Below are 25426 nucleotides of genomic sequence, written 5' to 3' on the forward strand. Positions count from 1 at the left end.
GCGCGGAAAGGTGGGGTCGGCCGGGGCGGGGCCCGGGGGAAGGGACCCCGCCCGGCTGTTTGAGAGCATAGCCCAGCTAACGACAATAACCCACTGACCCGGGAGCGTGGTGAGCACCCCCTCATCCTCCATCCATCCGTTCATTAGCCCATCCGTCCGATACACATTTATTTAGCATCGAATCTGTGCTAAGCTCTGGGGAGTTAACCCGGTCCTACAGTCTTGTGGGGGGTGGGGGAGAGGAGAGGCAAAGGCCGACAATTAAACCATCACTTTATTTTTATTTTTATTTAGAGAGAGGATCTTGCTCTGTCGCCCAGGCTGGAGTGCAGTGGCGCGATCATTAGCTCACAGCAACCTCGAATTCTGACGCTCAAGCGATCCTTCTGCGTCAACCTCCCAAGTAGCTGGGACTAGAGGGGCGAGCAACCACGCCCAGCTAATTTTTTATTTTTTATTTTTATTTTTTGTAGAAGCCGGGTCTTGCTGTGTTACTATCTAATAAAACCATCACTTTAAGTAGATGTGCTCAGTGCCCTGCAGTTCAGAGCGTTGCAGAAGCACCAGAAAGGTTCCTACCCTCGCTAGGCGTCCTGGATCTGTAGGAGCAGAGCTGGGGGAGGGAGGGAGGACATCAGTCCTTGCTGACTCTTCCCCGCACACCCCTAAACCCCTGTTCTCCATCTCGCGTAGTTCTGCTCCACGCACATTTATTGGGTACTCAATTTTCAAGGCAAAGAAATGCGCCCTGGGGATACCAATTGAATTAAGACCAGATGGCTGTCTTCCAGGTACTAAGTCTGAAAGGGACGGGGATACACAGTTACCGCATGGAGTGATTAAGACTGTGGAGTGAATGAATGAATATGTAAATGAATTCTACTTTGAGTTCCTCCTCCACCTAAAAAGACATTCAGGAATGTAGAAAAATATTTTCTGGAGGAGGTAACATTTTGTTTGAAGGATAATTAGGACTTTTAAAACTCCCCCCCACCCCGCATTGTTCCAAAAATTGATGTGAAGCCGCGCATATCAATTTTTGGAACAATGGCTCACACCTGTAATCTCGACACTGGGAGACCGAGACAGAAGGATTGCTTGAGCCCAGGAGTTCGAGACCAGTCTGGGCAACATAGAGAGATCCTGTCTCTCTCTCTTTTTTTTTTTTTTTGCGACAGAATCTCACTCTGTCGCCAGGCTGGAGTGCAGTGGCACAGTCTCAGCTCACTGCAACCTCTGCCTCTCGTCTCGTGTCTCGGCCTCCCAAGTAGCTGGGATTACAGGCGTGAGCCACCGCATCTGGCTAATAGTTGTATTTTCAGTAGAGACAGGGTTTCACCATGTTGGCCAGGCTGATCTTGAACTCCTGAACTCAGGTTATCCACCCGCCTCAGCCTCCCAAAGCCCTGGGATTATAGGCATGCCGTCTTTATTTAAAAAGAAAAGAAAAGAAAAACATAAACAAAAACTGATGTGAAGGTATGATTCTGCTAAGTGGCACTGGAAGACAGGCATGGAGAGAAAGGCCTGGCAAACGGGCCCAGCATGAGCCCCAAGGTTGTTCTTCCTCCATTTCCCCACCCCCACTCTCCTGTATGCTTAGGTCCCAGATGAGGTTGTCTGCATCCCTGAAGGAGGACGGGCTGTGTTGTTCAAGAAAGATGATGGTTAACTGTACTGTGAAGGTCAGGACCTGGAATTTCTCATGGGCTGCTCCGAGATGTGACCCAGAGTCTTCCAAGCGTGTAGCTGGTCTACAGAAGCCTCAGGAATGCACTAGGCCTAAGGGATACACCAGAGCAGGCACGCTTAGGGTCGGTGTCGGACAGGGATTTGTAGCTGGGACAGGCCCATGAAGCAGCTTCAGTTGAATGCACAATATTTTGTGTACAAATAAGAACATTTTCCTGGAGAGATTTTATCAGAGTTTAAAGAAGGTTAAGAAACCGTGTTGATCCTAGGGCTCCTGAACTCCTTAGACAAGAGAACCGAAGAGAAGTGGGGAGGGAGTTCAAGTGCTTTGGAGAAGAAAAATGTGGCGGGCTTGCGGTCGGTGTTTTCAGGGAAACTACGACTCCCAGCGATCCGTGCGGCAGAGCCAGACCTTATTGGTCGGTGAGACAAACCGTCTCCTAACGTGCACATTCAAAAGCGAATAGACGGGGCCATCGCGGAGCGTGCTCGGCCACCGCTCACCTATCAGAGGACTGAGGGCTGGTGCTTCCGGTGGCTGCCCAGAGCTTCTGATCTCCGGCGGCGTGATGTTGGGCTGCCTCAGGGAAGCTGGTGTTTTTGTGAGGCAGTGAGATCTAAGGTATTTTGTCTCCACTGCTGCCTGGCCTGGCGGATGTGAGGAGGCTGTTGGGGGTCAGGAGGGAAGTGGATCGGGCGCGGAGGAGGGGGGTGGGATGGGGGATGGGGGATGGGGGTCGGGAGGGAGGGAAGGAGGGAAGGAGGGAGGAGATTCAGGAGTGCAGAGAGGACGAGGAGAATGGGGCGGGCCGCGTGTGAGGGGTCGCGGGATGAGGACCGAGCTGGGTGTGGGTGTAAACGAGCGAATATGACTGTGACTCGTGAATAATACTCCTGGGAATGTGTTCCAAGGAAGTCATCCAAAGTCAGGAAATGCTTTAAGCATTAAGACCTCGGTCACAGCGTTATTTATAGCGGGGTAAAGTTGGGTACAGCCAGGAGCTGTTCAGTACATTATGTCACTTCACTGAGTGTATGTGAAGTGGCCTCTAAAACTAATTTATAAAACTTTTAAATAACATGGGGGAATGCTAATTATATAATGTTAAGTGAAAACCGTGATACAAAGTTGCACAGCATGACTGAAAAAAGTTTGACAGCCAAACTATGCGTAGAAGAATCTAGAGGGATGTGGTCGTAATTTTCCTTGGATGAATGTTTTTTGTTGACTCTTTTTAATTTTTACCTTTCTTATGTGTGATTTTTTTTTTTTTTTACATAAGGGTAAAGAATTTGAAATCATTTTATAGTGGAAACACAATAAACTTGGAAAACAAGTTGGGAAAGGGATGTACTTTTGTTTAAACCTACTGGAAATGCTCCAGTTCACCTGAATCCCTTGATTCTTATCATCAGTTGTCTTTAAAGATGAAAAACAGAATTAAATGGTCATATACTGAGCACCAGCTCTTGGTTTTCTGCCACCCCTCTCCTGAACTAATACAGTGGTCTTTCCCCTCCTAAAACACGCAGGGTTCTTGATTTTATGTTCTCCAGAAAACTTACACTTTGGAGATTGTGAAACAATAGGTATACAATTAGTTTCAGGCAAAATCAGTAGTGTTGGGGAATGCCTGAAGATCATTTAAACCTTGGTCCTGCTGGCTCTCTCATCTTTTACAGTGAGGTTCTCTACTGCCTTGACTTTAATTATTAACCCTGTGTCAGTGATTTCCAAATCTTTACCCCTGCCTGCCTAATGTACATTGGTACCATGTAGACATTTTACATGAAGCACATGTTAATACCAAATACATCACATACTACACATCTTCCTCCTCCCCTACTGCACCCACCTCACATAGGGTCTCACTCTGTCACCCAGGCAGGAGTGCCGTGGTGTGATCATAGCTTACTGTAACCTGTAACTCCTGAGCGCAAGTGATCCTCTTAGCCTCCTGAATAACTAGGACTACAGGTGTGTGATGCTGCCCGCAGCTGATTTTTGTTTTATTCTTTTTTTCTTTTCCTTTTTTATGGAACACTTCACAAATTTGCAACTCATCCTTGTGCAGGGGCCATGCTACTCTCTGTATCATTCCAGTTTTAGTATATGGGCTGCCAAAGCAAGCACCCAACTAATTTTTTAAAATTTTTTCTGTAGAGTTGGGGTCTCCCTGTGTTGCTAAGGCTGGTCTTGAATTCCTGGCCTCAGGCAATCCTCCCCACTTGGCCTCCCAAAGTGCTGGGATTACAGGTGTTAGCCACTGTGCTCTGCCTGCCTTTCTTCCCTTCCTCCCTTCCTTCCCTCTCTCTCTCTTTTTCTTTTCTCTCTTTTTTTTTTTTTTTGAGACAGAGTCTTGCTCTGTCACCAAGGCTGGAATGCAGTGGTGCAATCTCGGCTTATTTCAACCTCCACCTCCTGGGTTCAAGCAGTTCTCCTGCTGCAGCCTCCCGAGTAGCTAGAACCACAGGTGCACACTATCACGCCCAGCTAATTTTGTATTTTTAGTAGAGACAGGGTTTCACCATGTTGGCCAGCCTAGTCTCGAACTGGTAACCTCAGGTGTCTGCCTGCCTCAACCTCCCAAAGTGCTGGGATTATAGGCATGAGCCACCACACCCAGCCTGCTCTGCCTTTCTTGCCTTTGAAACATGCTCTGGTTAATGGTTCAGCAGTTTCTCAAGCTAAAAATCTGGGTGTTATCCTTAATTCTTTTTTCTTCCTCACTACTTATATCCTATCTGATATCACTGTCTATTCCATCTGCTTTAGAAACATCTCTTGAATCTGGCCTTTTTCTCTACTGAAATAGGTACAAACTTGCTTCACTTTCACTTTGTGGCATTCAAATTACTTATCAACTTTCTTCTTTCTCAGGTCCGTTGTGCATATTGTTATTCGAATATATGTTGGTTCCCCCCAGATTCCAAATTTTTCACCATGCCCTTTATGATTAGAGAAAAGTTAGAAAGATATATCAGTATGTGATAATGTAAGGCCTTAAATGCCTTGTTAAGACATTTTGAGGCTTTTTTATATGTACTGTAGATGTGGGGATTCATCAAAGGTATTTATGCAGTAAAGAAAAATGATCAGAGCTCTGCCTTTTAAAAAAGATAATTCTACACAATAACACGTAGTATGCAAGCTCATTTGGAAAGTAGAGACTGGTATCAAGGGGACTTCTTGTTCTACCCTAATAAAAAGGGAGAAGTCAGAACCTGGGCTAACAGGAGTAGAAAGGAATGGAGCAGATTTTTGTAATCATTGGGTTTTTGAGAAAAATGTGCCACATTTCTTGTTACTGAAGGTGACAATATTAAAATTCATTCGTCTAAAAACCTCAGTAAACTGGCCCAGCATGGTGGCTTAATCCCACCACTTCGGGAGGCCAAGGCAGGAGGATCACTTGAGGTCAGGCTTTCAAGACCAGCCTGGCCAACATGGTAAAATCCTGTCTCTACTAAAAATACATAAGTTAGCCGGGCGTGGTGGCGGGTGCCTGTTCCAGCTACTTGGGAGGCCAAGGCACAAGAATCCCTTGAACCCAGAAAGTGGAGATTGCAGCCTAGATCACACGACTGCACTCCAATCTGGGTAATGGAGCACGACTGTCCCCCTCCCAAAAAATAACCTCAGTAAACTTATTCTCATGTTTGTTTTTCTCTTATTCTCAAATCCTTATCTTGTGCTTCCCTGGTCTCATACACCCTCATTGACATTAGACTGAATTTGGTATCCTAAAATATATAAATCGACTTAGATGTAATTGGCCCATTAGGAATTTTCTCTGCCCGTGAAAGTGTATCATGCATTATTTATCAATAAAAGTCTTTTTAAAATACATAAGTAGATATTAGGGGGAAAACAGCTATTATCTTTCATAAGACCAGTAGGATAGAGATCACGGCTTTCTTCATTAGTAATTACAGGGGACTTTTTTCTCCATTTAGCAAGCCACTGCAGAACCACTTAATCTGACATCATATATAGAAAAGCATAATAGCCTTTTTTTTTTTTCTTTAAGTAAAAGATCCTAAGAGCAAGGACAAAGCTAGCAAAGAGACATGATAAATAATTTACAAATAAACAAACTACCAGGTTGGTAGAGAATATATTTCTTTGGATTTAGAGTCTGAAGACAACTTCTCAAGTTCTGTCTTTGACACTGAGTAAAACAAGGCTGAAAAATGTCATTTAGATTCAGCAACAGGGATGGCACTGGTGGCCTGGTAAGAGATGTTTTGGAGAAGAGATTGGAATGGAGTTCATTTGAAGTATATTAAGAGAATGAGTGGTGAAAAATGAGTCCTGCTAGTTTACACAATTCTTTGATCACTAGTAAGGTTAAACACCACTTTATATATGTTTGTAGATTGTTGTTTTGTTTTGTTTTTAAGCAGAGACAATGTTTTGCTGTGTTGCCCGGGCTGTTCTCTGGTCTCGAACTCCTGGGCTCAAGTATTCCTTCTGCCTTGGCCTCCTAAAGTGTTGAGGTTACAGGCATGAGTCACTGTGTCTAGCCAATAGTCGTTTTGTTTAGTTTTGTTTTTGAGACAGTCTCACTCTGTTGCCCAGGCTGGAGTGTGGTGGTGCCGTCTCAGCTCACCGCAACATCCACCTCCTGGGTTCAAGCAATTCTTGTGTCTTAGCCTCCTGAGTAGCTGGGATTACAGGAGTGTGCCATCACTCCTGGCTAATTTTTGTATTTTTAGTAGAAATGAGATTTCACCTTGTTGGCCAGGCTGGTCTCGAACTCCTAGCCTCAGGTGATCCATGTGCCACGGCTTCCCAAAGTGCTGAGATTAAAGGCATGAGCTACTGCATCTGGCCCAGCAATTGTTTTTATACTAAAATTAGTCTTTCTCAGACTGTGTTTATTATTGTAACATTTTGTTCCTTTTTTTTTTTTTTTGAGACAGAGTATTGCTCTGTCACCAGGTTGGAGTGCAGTGGCACGATCTTGGCTCACCACAACCTCCACCTCGCGGGTTCAAGAGATTCTCCTGCCTCAGCCTCCCCAGTAGCTGGGACTACAGGCACATGCCACCATACCCAGCTAATTTTTGTATTTTTAGTAGAGATGGGGTTTCACTATGTTGGCCAAGATGGTCTTGATCTCTTGACCTGTGATCCACCCACCTCGGCCTCCCAAAGTGCTGGGATTACAGGCGTGAGCCACTTCACCCAGCCAACAGTTTTGCTTTAGACACTTTGGGTTTGTTTGCGTTTGACTGCAGTGAGCATATACTTTTGTTTTTTTAGACAGTGTTTTGCTCTGTTGCTCAGGCTGGGGTGCAGTGGTGTCATCTGGGCTCACTGCAGCCTCCACCTTCCAGGTTCAAGGGATCCTGTCTCAGCCTTCCCAGTAGCTGGGATTACAGGTGTGCGCCACCATGGCTAATTTTTGTATTTTTAGTAGAGACGGGGTTTCATCATGTTGGCCAGGCTGGTCTTGAACTCCTGGCCTCAAGTGGTCCGCCCACCTCGGCCTCCCAAAGTGCTTGCATTACAGGCGTGAGCCACCATACTCGGCCTAAGCATGTACTTGTTTAGTGATTCAAATGCCTGGGAAAAAACATTCAGGGTGAAAAAATGAAGATAATACCTGCCTAACCTACTTTACGTTATTGTAAAAGATTGTTGTAAGATAAAATGCAATAGGGAATGTGAAAATGTTCTGAAAATTATTAAGTGCTGTTGAATATGATGAAGTTGAAGTAGAAACTGATTTTTGAATGTCATTTCAGTAGAGAGATAAAAGCCACTTTGGAAAGATTTGAAATAAGTGCTAATAAAGTCAGAGATGTGCAAAGCAGTTATTCATTGATTTGGCAGTAAAAAGATGAATAGAAATTAGATGATGGAGGAGACTTTTCTCAAATTTTTAATTGGAAAATTTTCTAACTTAAAAGATGAAAGTACCATAAATACTCACATAGCTACAATCTAGATTCAACAATTATTAACATTTTGCTACATTTGTTTTCTCTGTCTGTGTGTCGGTAGAAAATTTGGGTTTTTCTTTTTGTCAAACCATTTGAAAGCACGTTGTAGACATCATGACATTTTACCCCAAGTAGTAAACTTGGGGTAAATTTAATCGTCCTGCATAATCCCAATACTATGTTCACACTTAAGAAAATTAATAACTCCATGATATTTTCTGATCTCCGTTCCATACTCAGATTTCCCCAGTTCTAAAAATCTTCATTTGGTAGATTTTTTTTTTTTTTTTTTTTTTGAGACGGAGTTTCACTCATGTTACCCAGGCTAGAGTGCAATGGCACGATCTCGGCTCACCGCAACCTCCGCCTCCTGGGTTCAGGCAATTCTCCTGCCTCAGCCTCCTGAGTAGCTGGGATTACAGGCACGCACCACCATGCCCAGCTAATGTTTTGTATTTTTAGTAGAGACGGGGTTTCACCATGTTGACCAGGATGGTCTCGATCTCTTGACCTCGTGATCCACCCGCCTCGGCCTCCCAAAGTGCTGGGATTACAGGCTTGAGCCACCGTGCCCGGCCAGATTTTATTTCTTTAATTCAAGATCCAAAGTCTATACAATGCATTTGCCTGTTATAGCTCAGTAGTCTCTTAATTTACAATACTCCCCCTGTCATTTTGTTTCTCCACATTATTAACCTGGGAAAGGTCTAAGCCAGTTGTCTTATAAAATGTCCTACATTTGAGATTTGTCTAGATTTCTCATGATGTAACTTTCCTTCTTAATAATTTCAGGCAACCTTTATCAGAAGGATGGAGTTGGGAAAAGGAAGACTACTCAGGACTGGGCTGAATGCGTTGCATCAAGCAGTGCACCCGATCCATGGCCTTGCCTGGACTGATGGGAATCAAGTTGTCCTAACTGATTTACAGCTTCACAATGGAGAGGTCAAGTTTGGGGACTCCAAAGTCATTGGACAATTTGAATGTGTCTGTGGGTTGTCCTGGGCCCCACCCATTGCAGCTGACACACCTGTTCTGCTCGCTGTCCAGCATGAGAAGCATGTCACTGTGTGGCAGCTGTGCCCCAGCCCTATGGAGACAAACAAATGGGTGACGTCTCAGACTTGTGAGATTAGAGAGTCACTACCTATCCTTTCCCAGGGCTGTGTGTGGCACCCAAAATATGCTATTCTGACTGTGTTGACTGCACAGGATGTCTCCATTTTCCCTAATGTGCACTCTGACAATTCCCAGGTAAAGACAGACATCAACACCCAGGGCCGCATTCACTGTGCATGTTGGACCCAGGATGGCCTGAGGCTGGTGGTCGCAATAGGCAGCAGCCTGCTTTCTTATATTTGGGACAGTGCTCAGAAGACTCTTCACAGGTGCTCCTCCTGCCTGGTGTTTGATGTGGACAGCCACGTCTGCTCCATCACAGCAACTGTGGACTCACAGGTTGCTATAGCCACTGAGCTTCCACTGGATAAGATCTGTGGCTTAAATGCATCTGAAACCTTTAATGTCCCACCTAATGGTAAGGACACAACTCTGTACACTTTACCAGTTATTGGTGAAGTACCCTCTGTGGATAAAGAAGCAGCTGATTCTGAAACAAATTCTGAAATATCAGTTTCTTCTTCCTATTTAGAACCTCTGGATCTAACTCACATACATTTCAATCAACGTAAGTCTGAGGATAATTCTCTTATTTGTCTAAGAAGAAAGGACTACTTGACAGGAACTGGCCAAGATTCTTCACATTTGGTCCTTGTGACCTTTAAGGAAGCAGTTACCATGACAAGAAAAGTCACTATTCCAGGCATTCTGGTTCCTGATCTGATAGCATTTAATCTTAAAGCACAGGTAGTGGCAGTGGCTTCCAACACTTGCAATATAATTTTGATATACTCTGTCATTCCATCTTCAGTGCCAAACATCAGGCAGATTCAATTAGAGAACACTGAAAGACCAAAAGGGATATGTTTCTTGACAGACCAACTATTACTAATTTTGGTAGGAAAACAAAAACTCACTGATAGGACGTTTCTTCCTTCTTCAAAGTCTGATCAGTATGTCCTTAGCTTGACTGTTAGAGAAGTAATGTTGGAAGAAGAATCTTCAATAACATCAAGTGAAAGCCAGACTACCTACTCTACTTTCAGTGCTCTGTTAAATAAAGCAAATAGAAAAAAGTTAATTGAAAGTCTTTCCCCAGATTTTTGTCACCAGAACAAAGGGCTGTTGCTGACAGCTAATGCTAGTAGTCAGAATGGAAGGCCTGGAAGAACACTTATTAAAGAAATCCAGAGTCCTCTGTCTAGTATCTGTGATGACTCTATAGCCCTAGATGCTGAGCCTGTTATCCAGCCAGCAACACTGCCCAGACATAGCAGCACACCGGACCACACTAGCCCACTGGAACCTCCTCGTTTGCCTCAAGGAAGGAAGTTACAAAGTGAAAAGGAAACTTATGAGCTGTCTAAGGAAGTGGAAATTTTATCTAGGAGCCTGGTTGAAATGCAACGGTGTCTTTCTGAACTCAAAAGCTGTCTGCATAATGGGAGGAAATCCTCTTCAGTGTATCCACTGTCTCAAGATCTTCCATATGTTCACATCATTTGCCAGGTAAATTCTCCTTTGAGGAACTACCACTATACATAAAAGCTCCTGCAGTGGGTGAGTACTGCAAGAAACATATTGTTGAGGAAGATGGTGCTGTAACTGAACTTCACTAAGCTGGGCATGTTATATTACAGGCAAGTTGGTACACCTTTGCAGGTTGGTTGGTTCTTAACCTGCCAACCAGATAGGCATACATATTAGTCCACGTCATGATTTTATCAGGTGCATGGTGTGGAAAAATAAATGACTGCACTAATTCTGGCAATTTACATTTAGAAGAAAAATTTAATCATGTTATTTGATTGAGACAAGCTTTTCCTTATGTAATAGAGATACTCCTCCAGTTACAAAAAAGGTTATGCTGTGGGGCGCCATGGTTCACGCCTGTAACCCCAACACTTTGGGAGGCCGAGGCGGGTGGATCACCTGAGGTCAGGAGTTCGAGGTCAGCCTGGCCAACATAGTGAAACTCTGTCTCTAATAAAAATACAAAAATTAGCCAGGCATGGTGGCATATGCCCGTAATCCCAGCTCCTCAGGAGGCTGAGGCAGGAGAATCACTTGAGCCTAGGAGGCCGAGGTTTCAGCAAGCCAAGACTATGCCACTGCACTCCAGCCTGGGCAACAGAGCGAGACTCTGTCTCAAAAAAAAAAAGTTAGTTCATTTAAAATGTTTTGATGTATTTCTTTATGCATTAATATTATATACATGGGATATTATCATACATGTTTTTTTTATCATGGATACTTTCCTTCTATATAAAATATGGCCTTGCTCCATCTTCCCCTTAACCCTCTGTAACCAGCAGCTTAACATGGATCCTTTTGTGACTTTCTCCATGCTCATATGATCTAACACAGGTCTTTGTGTACATAGATTATATAGGTATGTGGGGGTGGTTTGTCATTGTTTTTACAAAAATGGGGTGATATGGTACAATCATTTATTTATGTATTTTTTGAGATGAAGTCTCACTCTGTTGCCCAGGATGGAGTGAAGTGGTGCGATCTCGGCTCACTGCAACCTCCATCTCCTGGGTTCAGGTAATTCTCCTCCCTCAGCCTCCCAAGTAGCTGGGGCTATAGGCACATGCCACTACGCCCAGCTAATTTTTTTGTATTTTTAGTAGAGATGGGGTTTCACCATGTTAGTCAGGATGGTCTCGATCTCCTCACCTCGTGATCCACCCGCCTTGGCCTCCCAAAGTGCTAGGATTATAGGCGTGAGCTGCCACGTCCGGCTGGTGCACCCTTTACTGAGGTATGCTCTTTATTTAGCCATTCCCTTTTGATTGACATTCACTTTGTTTTCTGTTTTTAGCTACTCCAAATCATGCTGCAGTAGTACTCTTATATGTCTCCATTCCTATTAGTACCTTTATTTCTTTTGGATTGGTTCCCAGAAGTAGAAATGCAAATTTGAAGAGTATATGTTTCCACTTTTAATAGATGCCAGATTGCTTCTCAAAGATTTTTTTTCGTAACAATGTATCATCACACACCCACCAGCTATGTATAAGGCTGTCCTCTTCCTCACATCTTACCAATCTGATCAGTGATCCTCCTGCTTCAGCCTCCTGAGCAGCTGAGACTACAGGTATGTGCCACCATATTCAGCTAATTTTCTTTTTAAAAATATTTTAGCAGAGACAGGATCTTTCTATCTTGTCTAGGCTGATTGTGACCTCCTGGGCTCAAGTGATCTTGCCTCAGCCTCCCAAAGTGCTGGGATTACAGGTGTGCGCCACTGCATGTGGCCCTAACCCTAGATTTTTTTGAAGAGGATTTTTTTCCACATTAACTACGTGAAGTTTTCAGTAATATAGTTTTAATCTTTTTAACTTTTTTTTTCTGTAACTATAGAGACAGGGTCTTGCTATGTTGCCCAGGCTGGTTTGGAACTCCTGGGCTCAAGCAGGCCTCCTGCCTCAGCCTCCCAAAGTACTGGGAATACAGGTATGAGCCACCAGACCCAGTCATAGTTTTTTTAAAATTATTTTATTTATAAATGTGATAACTAGTTTTTCTTTCCTACTATGACTTTTTAAAGAATGTTTTTTTCTTTTATGTTTTTTTTTTTTAATTTAAATTTTATTTTATTTATTTATTTATTTTTATTTTTATTTTTTTTTGAGACAGAGTTTCACTCTTGTTACCCAGGCTGGAGTGCAATGGCGCGATCTCGGCTCACCGCAACCTCCGCCTCCTAGGTTCAGGCAATTCTCCTGCCTCAGCCTCCTGAGTAGCTGGGATTACAGGCATGCGCCACCATGCCCAGCTAATTTTTTTGTATTTTTAGTAGAGACGGGGTTTCACCATGTTGACCAGGATGGTCTCGATCTCTTGACCTCGTGATCCACCCGCCTCGGCCTCCCAAAGTGCTGGGATTACAGGCGTGAGCCACCGCGCCCGGCCTTAATTTTTGTATTTTTAGTAGAGACAGGATTTCATCGTATTGGTCATGCTGGTCTCAAACTCCTGACCTGAGGTGATCCACCTGTCTCAGCCTCCCAAAGTGCTGGGATTACAGGTGTGAGCCACCACACTTGGCCTTTTTTAATCTTTTTAAATAGGTAATTCATTTACTTGGTTTAAAAAGTAAAACAGTATTTTAATAAAAACTATATACCAAGAACTCCTACTCCTACTTCATGTTTCTTCAGCCTGTTCTCCTTTCCTCCTTTAGGTAACCATTTTTATTCTTATGTCTTTACACAGATACTAGCAGACTTCAGTATGTATTTTTATTTCCCCTTTTGTTACACAGAAGTTAAGGTGATGTATATACTTTATTTTCCATTTAATAGCATATCCTGGAGAGCTCTTCACATCAGCACACAGAGCTCTGTTTTCATCTTTTTTCCACAGTTGCATAGTATTTTTTTTCCTAATTACAAAAGTAATATATACCTATGAAGGAACAAAATTTAACCATTACAGAAATATTTAATGTTGAAAGTAAAAATTTTCCATAATCTACCCTTTAGAGAAAATGTATAGTTATATATTTAGATGTTTTTATTTTATTATTTTTTAGATGTTAGATGTAAATATTTCCATATTTTTTCTGTACATTTGTCTAATCCAAAAAACATATCTAATTGTTTAAATTTATTTTAAAAATATATTATTATTATTATTATTTTTTTTTTGAGACGGAGTTTCGCTCTTGTTACCCAGGCTGGAGTGCAATGGCGCAATCTCGGCTCACCGCAACCTCCGCCTCCTGGGTTCAGGCAATTCTCCTGCCTCAGCCTCCTGAGCAGCTGGGACTACAGGCACACGCCACCATGCCCAGCTAATTTTTTGTATTTTTAGTAGAGACGGGGTTTCACTATGCTGACCAGGATGGTCTCGATCTCTTGACCTCGTGATCCACCCGCCTCGGCCTCCCAAAGTGCTGGGATTACAGGCTTGAGCCACCGCGCCCGGCCCAAAAATATATTATTTTAAAATTTATTTTCTTTAGGCTATTTTACTTGCAAACAACAGCGTATCTTTCTATTTTTAAAACATTCGTAAATGTAAAATTTTATATTTTTAAAAACTAAGGTTAAAATTACCATGTTTGACCAGGCACAGTGGCTTAAACCTGTAACCCCAGAACTTTGGGAGGCTGAAATGGGCAGATCGCTTGAGCCCAGGAGTTCGAGACCAGTCTGGACGATATGGCAAAACCTTGTCTCTGCCAAAAAAAATATATAATAATTAGTCAACCTTGGTGGCACCATCTGTAGTCCCAGCTGCTTGGGAGGCTGAGGTGTGAGGATCACTTGAGCCAAAGAGTTTGAGGCTGCAGTGAGCCATGATTGCGCCACTGCACTCCAGCCTGGGAAACAGTGAGACTGTCTCAAAAAAAAAAAGAAATGTTTTGTTGCCCTTTCAATTCCTCAGTTTTTTAGTTTATCATGATATAATCCAACCAAGCTGTTGTCAGTAGTTATCTCTGGAGGATAGAATTTTGAGGACTTTATTCGCTGCATTATGTATTTCTCTTATACTTTTATTTATTTATTTTTTGTTTATTTTTAGATAGAGCCTCACTCTGTCACCCAGGCTGGCGTGCAGTGGCGCAGTCTTGGCTCACTGCAACCACTGCCTTAAGTCATTCTCCTGCCTCAGCCACCCAAGTAGCTGGGCTTACAGGTGTGCACCACTACGCCCAGCTAGTTTCTGTACTTTTAGTAGAGATGGGGTTTCACCATGTTGGCCAGGCTGGTCTCGAACTCCTGACCGCAAGCAATCCACCTGCCTCGGCCTCCCAAAGTGCTGGGGTTACGAGTGTCAGCCACTGCACCTGGCCCTTGTTATACTTTTAAAAAATTGATCATGTATCCCTTTTGTAATGGGAAAAATAAAAGTTAAAAAAATAATAATCAAAAGCAAGAAATAGTTTCCCCTATAATTTCAGAAGTTACATTTCATAATTTCATAAGAGTTGAAATAAATGATTAGTTGTTTTTGACTTTTACAGTTTATTCCTGTGACTTCATTTAAAAATATTAAAATATTAGTGGACATATTCTTTTTTTTTTTTTTTTTTTTTTTTTGGAGACAGTTTCAAAAAAACTGTTGTTTCAACAACTCTGCTGTTGCCCAAGCTGGAGTGCAATGGCGCTATCTGGGCTCACCACAACATCTGCCTCTCGGGTCCAAGTGATTCTTCTGCCCCAGCCTACTGAGTAGCTGAGATTACAGGCATGTACCACCACGCATGGCTAATTTTGTATTTTTAGTAGAGATGGGGTTTCTCCATGTTGGCCAGGCTGGTCTCGAACTCCCAGTCTCAGGTAACCCACCCACCTCAGCCTCCCAAAGTGCTGGGATTACAGGTATGAGCCACCACGCCTGGCCTTAAGTAGACATATTCTTTGAGTGGTTCATCTTACCACAACGATGTATAATTTTATTTTCTTTTTACAAGATGGGGGTCTTGCCATGTTGCCCAAGCTGATCTCCAAAGTGCTTAACAACAAAATAAGTTAGACCTATAATTTATAAAACTGTCCTTTATTTTTATTGTTTTCTTGTTTGAGATGGAGTCTGGCTCTGTCGCCCAGCCTGGAGTACAGTGGCACCATCTCAGCTTACTGCAACCTCCCCTCCCAGGTTCAGGTGATTCTCCTGCCTCAGCCTCCCAAGTAGATGGGACTACAGGCATGTGCCACCACGCTTGTCTTAAGTTTTATATTTTTAGTAGAGATCGGGTTTCACTATATTGGCCAGGCTAGTCTCAAACTCCTGACCTTAGGTGATCCACTGGCCTTGGCCTCCCAAAGCGCTGGGATTACAGGCATGAGTCACTGCACCTGGCCAAAACTGTTCTTTAAATGCTTATATGAAGATATTGTTTCACATAATATATAATTAGAAATAATATTTCTTTTTTTTTTTTTTTTTTTTAATTTTTTGAGATGGAGTCTTTGCTCTGTTGCCAGGCTGGAGTGCAATGGCACAGTCTCAGCTCACTGCAACCTCTGACTCCCTGGTTTAAGCAATTCTCTTGCCTCAGCCTCCCAAGTAGCTAGAATTACAGTCAGGTACCACCACGCCTGGCTAATTTTTGTACATTTAGCAGAGACACGGTTTTACCATGTTGACCAGGATGGTCTCTATCTCCTGACCTCGTGATCTGACCGTCTCAGCTTCCCAAAGTGTTGGGGTTACAGGTGTGAGCCACCACACCTGGCAGCATTATTTTTATTCTGTACTCTATGATTATACTTTTGGGCTTTGTCTTAAATTAGAGCTATATGTTTCAATATTTTTTTCTCTAGGTGTATTTGAAACCATTCTAAAGATGACTTATTTTTAATGACTTTATTTATTTATTATTATTATTTTTGAAACAGGGTCTCACTGTTTCCCGGGCTCGAGTGCAGTGGCATAATCTCGGTTAACTGCAGTCTTGACCTCCCAGGCTCAGGTGATCCTCAACATTTCAGCCTCCTGGGTAGCTGGGACTGTAGGTATGCATCACCATGCCTGGCTTTTTTATTGATGTAAAGACAGGAGTTTGCTATGTTGCCCAGGCTGATCTTGAATTCCTGGGCTCACGTGATCTGCCCATCTTAGCCTCCCAAACTTTTGGGACTAAGGAGTGAGCCACTGTGCCCAGCCAATTTTTAATGACTTTAAAATTTATAAATCATTTATTTTTATTTGTGCTTTTTCTAAGCTCTGTGAATTTTGACCACAGTTTGTTTATTTTACTTATGCAAATCCTCTTCTACTCTACCACTTAGGATACTCTTTCTTGGCATTTATTTTCTAATGAAGCATGAAGTGTCTTAGCTGTATCTCAAACAGCCAGGCAGCTGTTTTCACCATCAGATTGTGTCTCTCAGGCTGCTGTCCATCGTCCTGTTAGTGTTATTAGTTGCCTTCTAGGAGAGCCAGTTCCTAGTAATGAGGAATCTTGAGGAAAGAGTAGAACAAAAGGAAAAATAAATTAAGGCTGTTTTGTTCCAAAGTTTTAGTTGTGTTAAATAAAGCAACAAAGAGCTCCTTAAAACTGAAGTCGGCCAGGTGTGGTGGCTCACAGCTCTAATCCCAGCACTTCAGGTAGCCGAGGTGGGCAGATCACATCACAAGGTCAGGAGTTTGAGACCAGCCTAACCAACATGGTGAAACCTCATCTCTACTAAAAATACAAAAATTAGCCAGGCATGGTGGTACGTGCCTGTAATTCCAGCTACTCATAAGGTTGAGAAGGAGAATCGCTTGAACCCAAGAGGCAGAGGTTGCAGTAAGCAAAGATCACGTCATTGCACTTCAGCCTGAGCAAGATTCCGTCTCAAAAAAAAAACAAAAAAACAAAAAACTGAAGTCCAGGTGATTAGTGGTAATAGATAAGAATTTTTTTAAAAAAACCATTTACACATTTGCTTCTTAAGAAATATTAACTTCATTACTTATGCGATCAGTTTAACAACTTTTATTTTTTATTTGCAGAAGCCTTATTATCTAGGTCCTGTTGTTGAAAAAAGAGCAGTGATTCTCTGCGATGGTAAACTAAGGCTCAGTACAGTTGAGCAGACTTTTGGCCTTTCTCTCATTGAAATGCTGCATGGTAGGTCATGTTCAGAAATTGACCTTACCCAACATCCTTGCCTCTTTCACCATCTATCTTAACTTACATCAGTAATGAAAATGAGGGATACCAACCATTCAGTAATTCACTAGATAGTTAACAAGTAATTTATTATTATTGTTATTATTATTGAGACAGGGTCTTGTTGCCCAGGCTAGAGTGCCATGGTGTGATCATAGCTTACTACAGCCTTGAATTCCTGGGCTTAAGCAATCCTCCCATCTCAGACCCCTGACTAGCAAGAACTATAGGTGCTTACCACCATGCCTAGCCAATTAAAAAAAAAAATTATAGCTAACGGGTTCTCACTCTGTTGCCCAGGCTGGTCTTGAACTCCTGACCTCAAGTGATCCTCCCACTTTGGCCTCCCAAAGTGCTATGATTACAGGCATGAGCCGCCACACTCAGCCTTAACAAATATTGTTAATTGCCACTGGGCACAATGGCTCATGCTTGTAATCCCAGCACTTTCGGAGGCCGAGGCAGTCAGATCACGAGGTCAGGAGATCGAGTCCATCCTGGCTAACATGGTGAAACCCCATCTCTACTAAAAATACAAAAAATTAACCAGGCGTTGTGGCTCACACCTGTAGTCCCAGCTACTCAGGAGACTGAGGCAGGAAAATCGCTTGAACCCGGGAGGTGGAGGTTGCAGTGAGCCGAGATCATGCCACTGCACTCCAGCCTGGGCGACAGAGCGAGACTCCGTCTCAAAAAAAAAAAAAAAAAAAAATTATTAATTGCCTACTGTATACCCAGGCCTAATATAAGTGCCAAAACATATGGAAAATATGCACCCTGCCCTTAGGGATCTTATAGCCTAATGAAAAGTTAAATGTACATATGAAAAAATTAGAAAAGAGTTAGAAAGCAGTGCTTGCTTCAGCAGCACATATACCAAAATTTTGGAATGATACAGAGAAGATTAGCATGGCCCCTGCACAAGGATGACATGCAAATTTGTAAAGCGTTCCATATTTAAAAAAACAATTTAAAAAGTTAGCAGTATGTAACAACTGCAAAGAAGTGACAGAAAGCCTCATATATTTCTATTGCACTAAAATGTAAAGATCATAGCAGCATTGCAGTATACTTCTTTAAGGAGCTGCCGTTCTAATATGAAGCAAAGCTGGACATACAAGGGATGCTCCTAAGTGGCAAGGGACTGAGTCATGCCAGGTTCATCAGATGTGGAGCATGGTTGTTTTCTTACGCCTCATTCTTGTAACAGTAGCCACCACATTGAACATCAAATATCGTTTCATTTTTTTCCCCTTTTGCCCCTACCTGACCCTAAGTGATACCCAGTCTTCCCAATTCCCCCATTCTCTGTAAAATCCTATAAGGAACAAGTTGAATATTGTCAGCTACTGTATTCCTTCACTCAGAAAAAAAAAAATTTGTCATATGTTTCATCATAAGAACTATATATAGTAATTTGCCTATGTATTTATTTTTGTTTGCAGATTCCCACTGGATTCTTCTCTCTGCTGACAGTGAGGGCTTTATCCCATTAACCTTCACAGCCACACAGGAAATAATCATAAGAGATGGCAGCCTGTCCAGGTCTGATGTCTTCAGAGACTCTTTTTCTCACAGTCTGGATTCTGCTTCTTCTCTTAAGGTCTTTACAGGCCTCACTGCCCCCCATTTAGATGTCTCTGGCTGTTCTAACCATGTAGATGGCATGGCCTGATATCTGCAGTGTCCTTGCTGTGTAGCTCTTCAGATGAGACCATTACAAACAAGGCCTGCTTGCCACTGTGGACGCTCACCAGTAAGACAGGCGAAGCACTTGCCGTGGTCGGCTCTCCTGTTCTCCCCCGTTTCCTCTGGGCTGAGGCTTGTGTCTTTGTTAGATGGCTCCAAAAGTGGTGTTTATGTATTCATGACTGTGGTTTTGACTAAGAGCAGAATTCCCAGAATAAATTAATATTATGGTGCCATATGGATTGTGTTGTATGGTTTCTCTAAGGTTTTGTGTCCCTTGTCCAAAGCTGCATTGAAGCTGTCTTAGGAGCACTTAAAAGGCACCTCAGCATTGTTATAGGTCTTTTTTTTGGCTTCAAGAGGAGGATGAAGAGTGCTGCTGGGGTCATGTGCTCTAGCATATTAGCCTCAAACCAGCAAGAATTAGAGCTCAAAGGAGGACCAGAAACTCACTGGCTCCTGCTCCCAGGAACAGGAAATGGCTCTGATGTTGCCTGGACCTCCCAGAATTTAAACCTAACCCTCTTGCTTCCTTAAATTCTGGCCGACAAAGGTCCAGATACTCTTAAAAACTGGTCCTGGGAAAATCTTGAATGAAATTTCAAGTGAATTTGTCTTCTCTGGGCACCACTTGAGGTTGTGCCGATGCTGCTGTCGAGTCCAGGCGAGTCCTACTGTGGAATTTTGTGCTGTGGCCACTCATGAGTGTCCCTGAAATCCGTTTTTTGTTTGTTTTTTCCCATCCAGTTTTGGGATCATACAACTTTCCTATTTTTCTGCCGGTAGTCAGCTCCCTTAATTAATTTGTCACTTTAATTTGATATTTTTATTTTCTCTCAAGTCTTAGAGACCAGCATAGAATCTGTCAGAGAAAATATTTCAGTAAGTTGGAAATTTAACTGAATCTGAGGTAGTTCTAAAAAGTGCCATTTTGTTTCACTTATGGGCTAAAGTACCAGCTTAGTCAGGTAAGAGCCCTGACCCCCTTCAGATGGACACACCACTTCTCACTGCCTTTAGATGAATCACACATTTCAGTTACTGCAGAACGAATTGATCAGTGTGTGGCTAGGCATCTGCAGATAAATTGTTTCAGCCATAGAAGCTCCATTAGCACATATGCTTCCTTTTCCCCCCTTCCTTTAAGATCATCTGGAAAGAAACTGTTTTGTGCCCTTGGGGACTCCCGTCTCTTACAGTTTCCCAAGATGGAGCTGGGCTAGTAAAGAAGTGAGGGCCCATTTTGTAGTTCAGATGCACTAGACAGCTGCTGGGGTAATGGAAGCAGAGGCAGTGTTTGCAATCAGATGTGGGAGAGCAGTGACAGAACAGTCTTGAGGCCTGGCTCCACTTCCAAAGGAAGTATCTGGGTTGTGGTGAAATCACAAGTATCCTGAAGCCTAAAGAGAGGACTGCAGGACTGTTAAATTACCATTACAATTACAATGACCATTTCTCAGGTCAAAATACTGTGAATAAGTCTTCAATAAAATCACCGATGGTTATTGTGGCTGTTTGGATGTTTCAGTAGCATTTTCTTGTGATTATTGCTGGTATAGAGGAACCAGTGATAATATTGACGTTATATATGCATATGTTGTCTTTGTATTCCTTCTGCTGGTCCAGAATATAAATGATTCTTTACAACAAATCTGATTCCTGACAACTGTCATGCAAGAGATGTTTCCTTGGCCTCTGCTATTCTTTTTTTTTTTTTTTTTTTTTTTTGAGACAGAGTTTCACTCTTGTTACCCAGGCTGGAGTGCAATGGCGCGATCTCGGCTCACCACAACCTCCGCCTCCTGGGTTCAGGCAATTCTCCTGCCTCAGCCTCCTGAGTAGCTGGGATTACAGGCACGCACCACCATGCCCAGCTAATTTTTTGTATTTTTAGTAGAGACGGGGTTTCACCATGTTGACCAGGATGGTCTCGATCTCTTGACCTCGTGATCCACCCGCCTCGGCCTCCCAAAGTGCTGGGATTACAGGCTTGAGCCACCGCGCCGGCCTGGCCTCTGCTATTCTTATAGTCATTGGAACAATAGAAAATAATCCCATATTTGCTGGCTTTGGAGGCAGGCAGAGAAGAGCTAAATTCTTCAAAGTATTGTTTAATGTTCTGAAAATAAAGATATTTTTACAAATCCCATTTTGCAATCAAGTTTTTCTAAATTCTGAATGGGTATTATGTGATACATATTACTTATATATGTATATAAGGTATAGGAAGGCTTAGTAATAAAATGAACCACCCATGGCCTAACTCAGAATCGGAACATTACCAGAAACCACTGAAGCTCCTGTGTGTCCCTCCTTGTTCCTGTCTCCATAGCTGTGACCCAGAGGTAACTATCCTGATTGTTGTAATAATCATTTCTTCATTCCTTTTCTTTCTTTATAAAAAGGAGTTTCACAACCACATATACACATTGGCTAAAAGAATATGTTTATTTTTGCTTGTTTTTGAGGTTTATACAAACGGTACATATTGTCTATAGTCTTTGGTGTCTTGCTTTTTATTTACTCAGCATTGGTACTAAGGTTCATCCTTGTTTTGTGCGTGTTATATTATTTTCACTGTTTTGAATTGCCACAATTTATCCGTTTTCCTACCATGGACATTTGGATTGTTCCTTGGATTTATTTTTGAAGTTATAAACAATATTGCTTTGAATATTCTTGTCAATGCCTCCTTATCCAAGTGTTTGAAAAGAAGTCTCTTTAGGGTCTTTTACCTACAAATAAAATTGCTGGATCCCAGGGTATTCACCTTGATGAGATGATACCAAATTATTTCCTAGATGGTTTTATCACTTTCATTCCCAACAGCAATGTATCAGAGCTCCTATTTTACAGTCTTCATTTGGGACAGTCTAGGAATTTTAAATGCTGTCTCACTGTGATCCTTATTTTTATTTATTTTATTTTTTTGAGACTCAGTCTCGCTCTTTTGCCCAGGCTGGAGTGCAGTGGCGTGATATCAGGTCACTGCAACCTCCGCCTCCCGGGTTCAAGCAATTTTCCTGTCTCAGCCTCCCGAGTAGTTGGGATTACAGGCGCCCACCCCCATGCCTGGCTAATTTTTGTCTTTTTAGTAGACATAGGGTTTCACCATATTGGCCAGGCTGATCTCGAACCCCTGACCTCAAATGATCCACCCATCTCAGCCTCCCAAAGCGCTGGGATTACAGGTATGAGCCACCATGCCCGACCCCTTATTTTTACTTATAGACTAGCAGTGAGCTTTAGCATCATTCAGATGTTCATTGGCCATTAAAGTTTTCTTTTACAAAATTCTTGATTATATCATTGGCTCAATTTTCATGTTGAGTTGTCAGAATTCTTTATATATCTAGATGTTGCTAGTGTCTTCATCCACTTTTTGGACTCCTTTTTGTCTTTTCGTCTATCTCTCTCTCTTTTTTTTTTTTTTTTTTGTTGAACACAGTGAGGGTCTTTGTTTCTTCGGCTTTTCTTGAACTCCCAGGCTCAAGCCATCATCTCCTGCCTCAGCCTTTCAAAGTGCTTGGATTACAGGCATGAGCCACAGCACCTGGCCTTTTTTCTTTCTTTTTTTTTTTTTCTGAGACCTACTCTTACTCTGTCACCTGGGCTGAAGTGCAGTGGCACGATCACTGCTCACTGCAACCTCTGCCTCCTGGGTTCAAGAAATTCTCCCGCCTCAGCCTCCTGAATAGCTGAGACTACAGGTGTGCACCACCTCGCCTGGCTAATATTTGTATTTTTAGTAGAGATGGGGTTTCACCATGTTGGCCAGGGTAGTCTCGAACTACTGCCAGCCTCTTTATACCTTGTATGTTGGACAAATATTTAAATATTAAGGAAGCCACACATTTATCTATCTTTACTTTTATGGAAGTTTTGTCTTCACATTTATGTCTTTAATCAGTATTCTGCTGGATAATTTTATTTGTTTGGGGTGTTGTTGTGTTAAGACAGAGTATTGCTCTGTCACCCAGGCTGGAGTTCATTGGCACAATCTCGGCCCACTGCAACCTCCGCCTCCCAGGTTCAAACCATTCCCCTGCCTCAGCCTCCTGAGTAGTTGGGATTACAGGCACCTGCCACCACACCTGGCTAATTTTTGTATTTTTAGTAGAGATGGGGTTTCACCATATTGGCCAGGCTGATCTCAAACTCCTGATCTCAAGTGATCTGCCCGCTTTGGCTTGCCAAGTTCTGGGATTACAGGTGTGAGCCACTGAGCCCAGCCTCTGCTGATCATTGAGGGCCCCTCTGCAGAGCTCCTGGGTTCATGCTTTGCATTGCTCTGTGTGGTACCTTTCATTTGATGATAGGTTTTTCTAATGTTAAACTTTGCATTCTTGGAATAAACCCAGTATGTTCATGGTGTATTTTGTTTTTATACATTGCTGGACTCATTTTGCTATTATTTTGTTTAAGATTCTTCCTTTCCTTGTTAATAGGTAAGATTAACCTATAAATTTCCCTTTTATATTTATATTTTTATTTTTTTTAAGACAGTCTTGCTCTATTGCCCAGGCTAGAGTGCAATGGCACAATCTCAGCTCACTGCAATCTCCACCTCCTGGGTTCAAGGCATTCTCCTGCCTCAGCCTCCTGAGTAACTGGGATTACAGGCTCATGCCACTACGCCTGGCTCGTTTTTGTATTTTTAGTAGAGACGGTGTTTCACTATGTTGGTCAGGCTGGTCTCAAACTCCTGACCTCATGCCTCCCAAAGTGCTGGGATTACAGGCGTGAACAACAGCGCCCAGCCCTTTATTTTTATTTTTATTTTTGAGACGGGCTTGCTCCGTTGCCCAGGCTGGAGTGAGTGGCACTATCACAGCTCACTGCAGCCTCAACCTCCTGCACTCAAGAAGTCCTCCCACCTCAGCCTCCCAATTAGCTGGGACTACAGATGCGTGCTACCACACACAGCTAATCTTTTAAAAATTTTTTGTAGAGGTGGGCTTCCCTTTGTTGCCCAGGCTTTTCTTGAACTCCTGTGCTCAAATGACCCTTCCACCTTGGCCTCCCAAAGTCCTGGGAGTACAGGTGTGAGCCATGACACCTGGCCTCTTTCCTTTTTAATGTGCTTGGTTGGTTTTGGTAAGAAGCTTACTCTGGACTGATAGAATGAGTAGCAGAGGGTGCCTCCTTTTTCTGCTCTGTGGAGGAGTTTGTGTGAGGTAGGAATGATCCTTGATTGAAAGTTTGCTAGAACTTAGAAAAATTTGGGTCTGGTGTTTTCTTTGTGGAAATATTTTTAAATATATATATTTTTTTTTTGAGACGGAGTTTTGCTGTTGTTGCCCAGGCTGGAGTGCAATGGCGCGATCTCGGCTCACCGCAACCTCCGCCTCCTGGGTTCAAGCAATTCTCTGGCCTCAGCCTCCCGAGTAGCTGGGACTACAGGCATGCACCATCATGCCCAGCTAATTTTTGTATTTTTAGTAGAGACAGGGTTTCACCTTGTTGACCAGGATGGTCTCGATCTCTTGACCTCGTGATCCACCCGCCTCGGCCTCCCAAAGTGCTGGGATTACAGGCTTGAGCTACCGCGCCCGGCCATATTTTTAAATATTTAATTCCTTTAAGATTTATGAAACTAAAAGGAGAAACTATTTTTTTTTCTATAACTACAGAACATTTCTGACATCAAATGTGCAGATTTTCCACACCAAGCAATTCTTCAATTCTCTGTGGACATGAACTGGGTACCCTACAATTTCTTTTTTTTTTCATCTCCTGCCCGCCCCACTACAATTTCATTCAATTCTGACACTACCCAGAGTTAGTGCAGACCCAATCAGTTAAGGGCTCAGTCCAACAGGACTGGTCCCTACTTCCGATACTAGTTGCAAGTAGTGGGTCTGCAGGTGATGCACACTTCTCTCCAGCTTGGCTGCAAATAGGGGATTCCTAGGAAACCCTCCTCAGATTTGATAATTTCCTATAATGGTTCATAGAACACAGAGAAACACTTTACTTAACATTTATTGGCTTATTGTGAAATGAACAGCCAGATGGAAGAGGTATATAGCATAAAGTCCAGAAGGATCCCATACACAAGAGTTTCTGTCCCCTTGGAATCGGGTAGACCTCCTGGCACATGGATGTGTTCACCAACCTAGAAGCTCTCTGAACCCCTTCATTTGGAAGTGGAGGCTCCATTACATGGGCATAATTGATTAATTCATTGGTGATGAGCTCAGTCTTCAGCCCCTGTCCCCACCCCTTAGGGAGATAAGGCTGAAAGTTTCAACCTTCTGATCACAAGGTGGTTTCTCTGGCAACCAGCCGCCATCCTCTGCTAGTCACATCATTAGCATAAACTCAGATCTGTTTGAAAAAGACTTATTATGT

The 25426-nt window shown here is 42.7% G+C and overlaps 1 protein-coding gene and 2 non-coding genes across 5 annotated transcripts; 2 read left to right on the forward strand and 1 right to left on the reverse strand.

Moving 5' to 3' along the window:
- Positions 1 to 24: 24 nt before the first annotated feature.
- Positions 25 to 20588, forward strand: WDCP (WD repeat and coiled coil containing). Of its 3 annotated transcripts, none has more exons than XM_032293981.1 (4): positions 25 to 109; positions 8437 to 10272; positions 17224 to 17341; positions 18829 to 20588. In XM_032293981.1, the coding sequence occupies exons 2-4, from the start codon at positions 8455 to 8457 to the stop codon at positions 19056 to 19058; spliced, it is 2166 nt and encodes a 721-aa protein (XP_032149872.1). In that variant the 5' UTR covers positions 25 to 109; positions 8437 to 8454; the 3' UTR covers positions 19059 to 20588. The 3 variants fall into 3 exon arrangements, with proteins under 3 accessions (XP_032149872.1, XP_032149871.1, XP_032149873.1); XM_032293980.1 differs by lacking the exon at positions 25 to 109 and adding an exon at positions 2175 to 2314; XM_032293982.1 differs by lacking the exons at positions 25 to 109; positions 17224 to 17341 and adding an exon at positions 2175 to 2314.
- Positions 3723 to 3826, reverse strand: LOC116562149. The gene has a single exon (XR_004273800.1). It is a non-coding gene; the product is annotated as a U6 spliceosomal RNA (small nuclear RNA).
- LOC116562143 lies at positions 18236 to 18344 on the forward strand. Its single transcript, XR_004273794.1, has one exon. It is a non-coding gene; the product is annotated as a U6 spliceosomal RNA (small nuclear RNA).
- Positions 20589 to 25426: the final 4838 nt, after the last annotated feature.

This window comes from Sapajus apella, unplaced genomic scaffold (genome assembly GCF_009761245.1).
Source record: "Sapajus apella isolate SASKATOON/1434 unplaced genomic scaffold, GSC_monkey_1.0 scaffold31, whole genome shotgun sequence".
Lineage (NCBI taxonomy): Eukaryota > Metazoa > Chordata > Mammalia > Primates > Cebidae > Sapajus > Sapajus apella.